Below are 10,381 nucleotides of genomic sequence, written 5' to 3' on the forward strand. Positions count from 1 at the left end.
TAAAATATGTAATTGTACGTATTAACCCTCCTCTAGGTCCATCTCGATCCTTTCAACTTCTGCTGAGAACACCAAGCTATGTGAATTTCCAAACAGTAGTAATGATGACTTCACCAGCACACCTATTGCTCCACCTGCTACCAAGGCTCAACCTTTTGAAATTAGTCATGCTTTGTTGAACTTAGTAGTGAAAGAGCAATTTCTTGGTACTTATAATGAAAATGATGCCTCTCATTTTCATAATTTTGTGGACGTTTATGATATGGAAATAAAGAAGTTGAGGCTGGTTATGTCAAGCTTTAACTATTTCCTTTCTCATTAAGAGGAAAAGCTAAAGAATGGCCATTATCTTTGCCTAAAAATAGTATTGATTGATGGAACAAATGCAAAGATGCTTTTATTGGAAAATATCATCCTACTACTAAAATCATACAACTATGAATCTTATTATAAAATTTAAACTACTTGATCATGAACATGTATCCCAAGCTTGGGAAAGAATGAAAATATTCTTAAGAATTCTCCTACTCATAGAGTTACTGAATGGATGGTGATACATACTTTTTATGTCAGACTTAATCGAATGTCAAGACATTTGTTGCTATACTCTGCTGCAGGTGGAAACATTATGACAATTATATTAGGAAGAGCTACTAAGCTTTCGGATGCTATGATGGAAAACTATGCCCAACGACATAACGAGAGGGCTCCAAATAGAAAAAGGTAAACTCTGTCCAGATATTGCTTTTGTGAATTATAAAGTTGATTTTATCATGTCTATGCCTACTATGAAATGTTAGTATTGATTCGGAAGATGTTTACATTGCACAACCTGTTCAAAAAAATGAAGGACAAGTAACGCTTGCCTTCATGGAATTTTGAGGGGGTCACCAATCATCTTCCTTGTTTCAACCTTTGGAACTAGTCTGAGATAAAACTTGATGAACCATTGTTTCCTTGAGACAAGATGAAATTAATCACCAAAATCCACCTAGGAGATTAAGATTCACTTTCGGATACATGTCTGAACATATGATGCATCCCCTTGGATACCAGTACAATGGGGGATATCCTCATAAATGTCTGCGGACACGTGAGCGACTCCAGTTGACCAATGCCCTTGAGATTCCCTAGCATTCGCAAGGGATACTAATACGTCCATTTTGCATCATGTTTTCGTACTGTTATTTGTAATGTTTTTATGCATACTAATGCTTTATGGAGTAATTCTAATGCCCTTTCTCTCATAATATGCAAGGTTTACACAAAGAGGGAGAATGCCGGCAGCTGAACATCTGGACTTGAAAAAACTATGTCAGAGTTACCTATTCCGCACATCTCCAAATGAGATGAAAATTTACGGAGAATCATTTTGGAATATATAAAAAATACTGGAGCAAATAACTACCGTAGGGGGGCCACCTGGTGAGCACAAGACACCAGGGCGTGCCAGGCCCCCCAGGCGCACCCTGGGGGGTTGTGCTTAGTCCAGCCCACCTCCGGTGCCCATCTTCTGGTATATAGGTCATTTTGACCTAGAAAAAAAAATCATGAGGGGACTTTCGGGATGAAGCACCGCCGTCTCGAGGCGGAACTTGGGCAGGAGCACTTTTGCACTCCGACGGAGCGATTTCGCCGGGGGAACTTCCCTCTCGGAGGGGGAAATCATCACCATCATCATCACCAACAACTCTCCCATCTTTGGGAGGGAAATCTCCATCAACATCTTCAACAACACCATCTCCTCTCAAACGCTAGTTCATCTCTTGTGTTCAATCTTTGTACCGGAACCTCAGATTTGGTACCCGTCGGTGACTAGTAGTGTTGATTACATCTTGTAGTTGATTACTATATTGTTTATTTGGTGGAAGATTATATGTTCAAATACATTATGCTATTTAATACCCCTCTGATCTTGAGGATGATTATCATTTGTGAGTAGTTACTTTTGTTCTTGAGGTCATGGGAGAAGTCATGTTGCAAATAATCATGTGAACTTGATATGTGTTCGATATTTTGATGATATATATGTTGTGATTCCCTAAGTGGTGTTATGTGAACGTCGACTACATGGCACTTCACCATATTTGGGCCTAAGGGAATGCATCGTGGAGTAGTTATTAGATGATGGGTTGCTAGAGTGACAGAAGCTTAAACCCTAGTTTATGCGCTACTTCATAAGGGACCGATTTGGATCCAAAAGTTTAATGCTATGCTTAGATTTTATCTTAATACTTTTCTCGTAGTTGCGGATGCTTGCGAGGGGGTTAATCATAAGTAGGAGGTTTGTTCAAGTAAGAACAACACCTAAGCACCGGTCCACCCACATATCAAATTATCAAAGCAGCGAACACGAATCAAACCAACATGATGAAATTCCCGTGTTCCCTCAAGAACGCTTTGCTTATCATAAGAGACCGTTTTGGCATGTCCTTTGCCTCAAAAGGATTGGGATACCTTGCTGCACTTTATTTACCGTTACCGTTACTTGTCCGTTACAAACTATCTTGCTATCAAACTACTCGTTACCGATAATTTCAATGTTTGCAGAAAATACGTTGATGAAAACCACTTTTCATTTCCTTCTGCTCCTCGTTGGGTTCGACACTCTTACTTATCGAAAGGACTACGGTTGATCCCCTATACTTGTGGGTCATCAGATACCCATAAGTATTGATTTATCAAGCCATGCTAAGCCAGAATCATAGGGAATTTCATACGGGCATTATAAATTGTTTATTCTCAATAAATTGAAGCAATAATCACTTATAAATTGGATATCTAAGCATTCACAGTGAAAACTCATGCTCCCTTGGCAACCTTGATGAAGACATCCTCCAAAGTTGTGTCAGTGAGGCCCCAAGCGTGTATATTGAAACGACATTTGGCACTCTCAACTTCATGAAAAACGTTTGCTATCTTCACCTCCTGCTTTGCTAGCTCAAATTTTTGTGTTCCAGATATGTGATATATCCTTTTTGCACTTGGCGACAAACGGTGAACCAGCTGGGCAACCTCTTGTTCATGTTCCAAAGATGTTGTCATTGTGAAGATGTAGGTGCCCCCATATCTAGCTTTTAGCTGCAAAACATAACAATAGAAAAATTCCAAGTGTCCAATAGATTAGAATAGTGAAAAAAATGTCACAACGTTCCCTGTCGAGAAACTATTTTTTTTGCGAACATCCATACTGAGAAAGTTGTCAATGAGTGCCCACTACCAGTGTACCTGCCCCTCTTATCTAGAGTGTCCAGTTTTGCATCAAGATATGTCTGAACTTTTTTCCCAACCAAAAAGAAATTTGTACTTGAAATTTTGCAAGAGAGCATGCGACTAGTACACCGTCCATAAAAACTATCTGATTTTTGGGTGCACGAGAAATATATATATAATGCTAATATTATTCTAAAGTCTCTCGTATCCAACATCTATGTTGCACCAAAAATCTAAAATATTTTCTGTAGGCTATAGTATGCATGTGTTGTTTACCTGCAAAGTTTCAAGTTCAAATGTTATTTTACTTGGAACAACCAAAAATGAGAAGTTTCTATAGTGGGAGAGCGCAAATCTTTATAAAAGGTTGTATGGCAAAGATAGGAGGTGCATCTACATGGGGGCTCAAAAAATTCACTCTCTTCGGATAGGGTAATTTACCTCTTTTGGATTTGCAATGCATCGGAAACCACCATTAACAAAAATACCGAGTCTATCACATACTATCTCTGCCTCCTCCATTGAATGTGCTGCCAAAAAACATACTTGTGATTCACAATGTAGGTATATATCGAAGTAATGAAGAGATGACTAGGAAAGTTGAATACTTGTAAGAATAATGGCTCGGTTTTTCTTTGCCTCCTTCACAACACTCCACAGTTTATTTCTTGAGGCTGGATCTAGTCCAGTGCTTGGCTCGTCCATGAAAACAACCTAAGATATATGCAATTTTCAGTGACGGGTTCAATTATAGTTTGTCCAGCCGAGAACATAACATGAATCAAATTCGTACTTTGGGATCCCCAATCAAAGAGATTGCGACACTTAGCCTTCGTTTCATGCCCCCACTATACTTTCTCACTTGCTTATCGCCGATACCGCCATGGAATAGATTAACACTCTTCAGAGAATAATCAATTGCCTGATAGCACAACACAACTTACAATTCACATACTCATCTAGAATTTTACTACATGACAGAACCAATGAACGTAAAATATAGCACCACTTTTCACAATGAGATAAATAATAGTAATAATAATTATATTGGTGCACACATGTAAAAGTAGTATAACTATACCTTCAGTAATTCAACACCTTTAAGATTCTTTAGTCTCCCATAAAATAACAGATGCTCTTTTCCCGTTAATGTTTCCCAAAGTAAGCTGCATTTCATAAAGCAATAGCATTTTTGCAATATAGTGTGCATGGAGAGCTATGCCAAAATAATACAATTAGATTAATTTTAGATCAAGGTCTCACTCGTGTTGTGGGCAGACACCCATATTTGTGTAGATGGCATCCATATCAGTCCGTATATCCATTCCATGGACATAAGCAGTACCAGATGTGGGTGGAATGAGACCAGTCATCTATGAGAAAAGGAAAATATAACACTAATGCGTGAATATGTTGGCTCACTTTCGTTCAAAATTAAAAGTGGATGCACAGTAGGTCTTGTCACATTACCATACTGATGAAGGATGTTTTCCCAGCCCCATTCGGGCCAAGTATTCCAAAACATTGGCCTTTTGGGATGGCAAGGGACAACCCACGAACTGCAAGCTTGTCAGGGTTCCCATCCATTCCATGATACACCTTTTTTAGGTTATCACATATAGTAGCATAGTTTGAATTAGGTTCCAACAGAAGATGGTCAACTACCTCTCTCTAAAAATAATAAGAAACAAATTATCAACATATACATATATTGTCAGGGCCTCCCCATACAAAAGATGAATGGGTATCTTTAAGAAATATGCAATAGTTTAACCTACCTCTAGAGTAGCGTCAGGGTTCTCCATTTCAACTAGTACATTAGATCCTAGTCGCCCAAAGCTATATCTCTTGAATGATACTGCTCGCATTCTAAAACATTTAAAGAAGACTAACATCCTTTTTCGAAGTCTCCCATCCAATAATGAAACATTATCGAAATAAAATGCCAATGGGAGAAGTATTGCCCACTCGATAACCATAATAATCAATATGGTACGCATTCCATTGACCGGATCACTCAAATTAGCCCACTTCATACCACCTGTTCCATTTTCATTTCCAGAGAATGCACTAAACTCGTATAATCCTCGGTAAAGTGAAAATCCAGGGATCATCTGCATGACTACTATCGAACCCTCTGTATGTGAAAACAAAGCTTTCATGCATATGGTCTTGAGAAAGTTGTCAAATCTACTCTTCTGTTTCAACTTAATTGAACTTCTAGTTTTGTCTTAAGTCAACCTTTTTAAAATTCAAAAAAGGTGATGAGCAGTAAATTCAAAAAATACCAAAAAAATCTGAAATTTTGGGACATCAAAAGTGATCAAACATCCAATGTTCTTGCAAGTCTATTAAAAAATATTACTATCTACAACATCAAATATGTATTGTAAGGAAATATATTTGATGATGAATCTGATGAAACTAATTTGATGTTAAAGATGCTGATATATGTTTCTATAAACCTGGCCAAACTTATTCAATCTTGACTTAGGACAAAGTTAGAACTTCAATTAATTTTGTACGCAGGAAGTAAATAAGAAAGAAACGTACTCGGGAAACTTGTATCCTCAATGAAAAAATGCAGAAGAAACCCCCCTAGTAAACCAGAACCAAATACATAGATGTAACCAACCACTGCAGCATAACAATTTCTTAGATTAGTTAGTCACAGTATTATAAGCACTGCCTATTTACTTTAGGCCTTACATGTTTTAGACACTGACCTGTGGCTATTTTGACAGAAGAAAAGAAGGATGACGCGAAAAATGCAAGTACAATCTGCACATTTATGTGTATTAAGTAGAAAACAAACTGAATGCTATAGTCATTTTTTGTAAACAAACGCAAACCTGCACAAAATAAAACAGATTTAAAATAGAGTAAGTTAGTTTGAAACACATGCTATACCTTGATGAAGTTTCTAGACATTTACCTATCAAGGAGCCAAAAATGACAAACAATATCATATAGACAGCTGATAGACCGAAGAAGTAAGCATAATTTATCATCCAGTAAGGACCATCTTTCAAACCATGCATCTTCATCATAATTTTAAGCTTCTGTTGCTTCTCATACACGAGATATGTTAGCATAACCTGTAAATGGTATAGTACCAAATGATCATTTTACCCATTTTGAGAACTTAATTACAGAAGGTCGTCTCATACTCACCGGAAAGATTAGTTCCACAATCCATGTGAATAATAGTGTACTAAGAATAGAATTAATTTGAACTTTTAACTTTGATCCTACTTTAGGCATATCTTTAACATATTCGAGCAACATTTTCGCTCCACTTCCTTTGAGGAATTTGATGTATGCATTGGACGCCTATAAAAAAAAGTACAACTCATTTTAATAGTTGCAACACAAATGAAATGCACATGAAGTTGTGCAGTAGTTCAAAGCACATACCATGTTGACCAAGCGTGGAACTCGTAATATTGCAATGGGTGAATACGCAACCTTTCTGTTATAGGTAGAATTGAACCAAATATTAATGTCAAGACTGTCCTTGCTTGTGTTCAAGAAGTCGTAACCTGTGAAGGGAAAAATAATGCACGCAGAAGAAAAGGAGTCAAGGAATGCTAAACATTTTACCGGACAAGATCAGTAGATTATATCACCTGCAACAAATTCATTTGTCTTTCCTCCTCCACTTCCTCGTTGTCTATAACCCTTAAATAGTTCATCATTGATGACCGACGCACTTTTACGCCATAAGGATAAACCTTGAATGCAGTCCACATCTGGACATTCAAGGAACATTGGAAACAATAATATTAGCAGGCTGGGGATACAAAATATATGAAATCCTCCAATAACTTATTCTTGGAAAAGGAAAAAAACTCAAACGTCAAATTGTAGAAGTGCCAATTAAGAGTTCTGTAATGAAAAAAATTACTTGCTAACCAATCATAGCTTAGATCCTAGTTTTCTAGGGAAATGTCTCAAATACCAGCTACTGTCCCCAACCATTTATATCTTCATAGAGCACTTTAGGATAAATATGAGTATACAGATATTGTATGTACGTACAACAAGAACAGAAGATAAATATGAAGCATCACACACACACACACACACACAGAGACTTTGCATGTTTGTTCAGATTAAAATATTATACAACTTATTGTATATACAACATAATATGATTCTTCTGTTGAAAGTTAGCTGGGCTTTCGGCTCATATAACAAATACTTCCGGGAAACAAAGGCCCATTAGTGCCTTCATGACATGGTCGAAAATTTAGTCCCACCAAACGAAGGAGAGTATAGTCGCGAAGGTTGGTTGTTTCATGATGCTGGTAGCTCGAATACAGTGGACTCGGCAAAGCAATGGACTAATCTATGGGGCTCACAGATTCCTTCAACGCTCAAAGTCTTTCTTTGGCGCTTGGCTAAACATTCGATACCCACCTTTGACGTACTGGAGCATAGAAACATGGCCGACTCTGCATGCTGCCCTCTTTGCGGGGCTCCTGATTCATGGCGCCATGCTCTTCTGGACTGCTCTCCAGCAAGATGTGTATGGGCATTGGCCAATGAGACGATGGTGCAGAAGATGACTGAAGTTACAGACACACATGCAAAGCAATGGATTTCAGCTATGCAGGACCTGTTATCGCACGTGGAATACACTGAGATGGTTGTGACACTTTGGGCAGTGTGGTATTCCAGAAGAAAAGCTGTTTATGAGCATGATTTTCAGGCACCCTTGGAAACACATCACTTCATCAGAAGGTATATTCTTGAACTGGGAAACATAGAACAGAAGTTGAAGCCCACACAAACAGTGTAAAACAGAATTTTGGTGAAAGAGCCATGGGTTAGGCCACCACAAGGTATATGCAAGTTTAATGTTGATGGTGCTGTATCAAAGAGAGGTAACAGAGGGACATCAGCTGTGGTGTGTCGAGATGATCAAGGAATTTATATGGGATCGTCGTCAATTACTTTTCCTGGAATTCTGGATGCACCTACGTTGGAGATACTTGCATGTAGAGAGGCACTAGCACTTGCTTTGGATTTTCAAATCCGGGAAGTCTTGGTGTCCTCGGACTGTTCTACAGCCGTCAAGGAGGTGAATGCAGGAGAGGCAGGACGTTGTGCTGCTATCATTAAAGAAATCAATGAAAGATCAAAGGAGTTTGAGAGTTGTATTTTCATTCATGAGAGAAGAAGCAGAAACCTTGAAGCGGATGCTTTAGCTAAATTTTCCCTTTCTTTGGATATAGGTAGACATGTTTGGTTTGCTCAACCACATGATATTGTAACGATTCCGGTGAACTTATTTGAATGAGAATCGTTTTTACCCCTAAAAAAAAACCAAACGAAGGAGAGTTTGAACAAACATATAAGAAACTATTTTCCACATCCTAGTGGAGCATGAGAAGGGAGTGGTACATATGTGCTCCTCCTCTGCCGCTCTACTCCCCACTCCTCGCGTGCAGATCGTGTCTTTTGCACGAGCCGAGCTTAGATTATGTCTGTGCGCTTTATCTGAGTAAATTACACCCATTGTCCTTGTACTAGTTGGCGCATAACTTGATGGTCCTAGAATTGGTGGAACGCTCCAACACATTCCTCAAAGACGAGAATATATTACACGTATGATCCTGACTACGTCACCTGATACGCACGGTGTGTGCGGGCCCACGTGTCAGCATGAGAGTGAGAAAGAATAGCAAAATAAATTACAGGACGGACTCCGCTCACTAGCGACCACACAGGCTAACCACAACGCCCAATTCTGATTCGCTAATACTCTCTCCGTCCCATAATATAATATAAAAGCGTTTTTTACACCAGTAGTAATGAGCTCAAAAGCTATAGGCGCTTGTGTACCTCTTCAAGCAATTATCATGACATCCCTTTTCTAACTGTTTTTCTTTTCAAGTTCATGTTTATTTTTATTTTTTCCCATTTGAAAAAATAAATGTAAGAAAAAATTACACTCACCATGAAACTTAAAGAAAGTGTTTGTGCCTTTGCAAAAAAACAATGATCAACATGTTTTTGAAAAACGTTTCCCTGTGTTAAAAAATTGTCACCGTGTATTTCAAAAACTTTTGTCGTGCATTTCACATGTATTAAGATAATATAGTGTAAAAGTATTCTTACATTTAAAGAAACATGTTGATTTTTTAATGCAGGTTGAACATTTTGATATGTTTATAGAATTTATTGCGAACCAATATGTTGTTGGATGGTTAGGAGGACAGTGGTATCCTAGCCCATCAGGGTTCAAGTCCTGATGCTCGCATTTATCCTGGATTTATTTCAGGATTTCCGGCGATGCGCGTTCAGTGGGAGAAGACGTTTTCATCGACTACGAGGCGCCTATAGTGACTTCGTAAAATCTCAAGATGATATGGTGGCTCAGTCTCTCGGAGGTGCTCATAGGGGTAGGGTGTGCGTGCGTGCGTTTATAAGGGTGAGTGTATGCGCATATATATGAGCGCTTGCGTGTGTACTATGTTCAGAAAAAGTACATTTATACTCCCTCCGGTCCTTTTTAGTCCGCATATAAGATTTGTCTGAAGTCAAACCTCGTAAAGTTTGACCAACTTTATAGAAAAAAACATTAACATTCACAATGTGAAATCGATATCACTAGATGCGCCATGAGTTAAATTTTCATATTGTATAACATTAGCATGGTAGATGTTGATATTTTTTCATATAAATATGGTCAAACTTTATGAAGTTTGACTTTAGACAATTCTTATATGCAGAGTAAAAAGGACCGGAGGGAGTAGAATTTATTATTATTACACAATAATTTTTAGTACACGCTGATTAGTTTTCAAAATACACAGTGTTTATTTTTTTAATAATTGTGCATTTAGGAGAATATACAATGAAGTCACAATAATTGTGCATGCTTGTGGTCCTATCAGAAGATACTAAAATAAACACAGACTTGGAGAAAATGAAGATGGTAGGTTAACCATTTTTCTGAAATCATGCTAAACATTATTCAAAATACATGTTGTTATTTTTCTAAAATAATTATGTATTTTAAAAGTACAACAAGGATACATAATAATTGTGCATGCTCGTGGTCATGAATGAAGATACATATATTTTTCTTACATTTCTTTTTTAAAATCCATATAAAATTTATGAAAAGTTCATGTTTACCTCTTCAAGATACACAATA

The 10,381-nt window shown here is 37.7% G+C and overlaps 1 protein-coding gene across 1 annotated transcript; it reads right to left on the bottom strand.

The window, feature by feature from the left end:
* Positions 1-2,672: 2,672 nt before the first annotated feature.
* LOC109759925 (ABC transporter A family member 8) lies at positions 2,673-7,467 on the bottom strand. Its single transcript, XM_020318756.4, has 14 exons — positions 6,843-7,467; positions 6,631-6,755; positions 6,388-6,546; positions 6,149-6,311; positions 5,940-6,065; positions 5,767-5,850; positions 4,992-5,350; positions 4,684-4,884; positions 4,477-4,586; positions 4,295-4,379; positions 4,007-4,135; positions 3,822-3,927; positions 3,655-3,743; positions 2,673-3,081 (listed from the first exon to the last, which is right to left on the bottom strand). The coding sequence occupies exons 1-14, from the start codon at positions 6,982-6,984 to the stop codon at positions 2,803-2,805; spliced, it is 2,157 nt and encodes a 718-aa protein (XP_020174345.3). The 5' UTR covers positions 6,985-7,467; the 3' UTR covers positions 2,673-2,802.
* Positions 7,468-10,381: the final 2,914 nt, after the last annotated feature.

The sequence above is a fragment of the Aegilops tauschii genome, chromosome 3, assembly GCF_002575655.3.
Source record: "Aegilops tauschii subsp. strangulata cultivar AL8/78 chromosome 3, Aet v6.0, whole genome shotgun sequence".
Classification (NCBI taxonomy): domain Eukaryota; kingdom Viridiplantae; phylum Streptophyta; class Magnoliopsida; order Poales; family Poaceae; genus Aegilops; species Aegilops tauschii.

Coding starts and splice junctions, on each gene's coding strand:
- LOC109759925 (XM_020318756.4), bottom strand. CDS start 6,984: ATGTTCCTTGAATGTCCAGATGTGGACTGCATTCAAGGTTTATCCTTA. Junction 3,744..3,821: donor CCGAGCCATTATTCTTACAA/GTATTCAACTTT, acceptor GTTTTTTGGCAG/CACATTCAATGGAGGAGGCA. Junction 3,082..3,654: donor GCATTGCAAATCCAAAAGAG/GTAAATTACCCT, acceptor TATGTTTTGCAG/CTAAAAGCTAGATATGGGGG.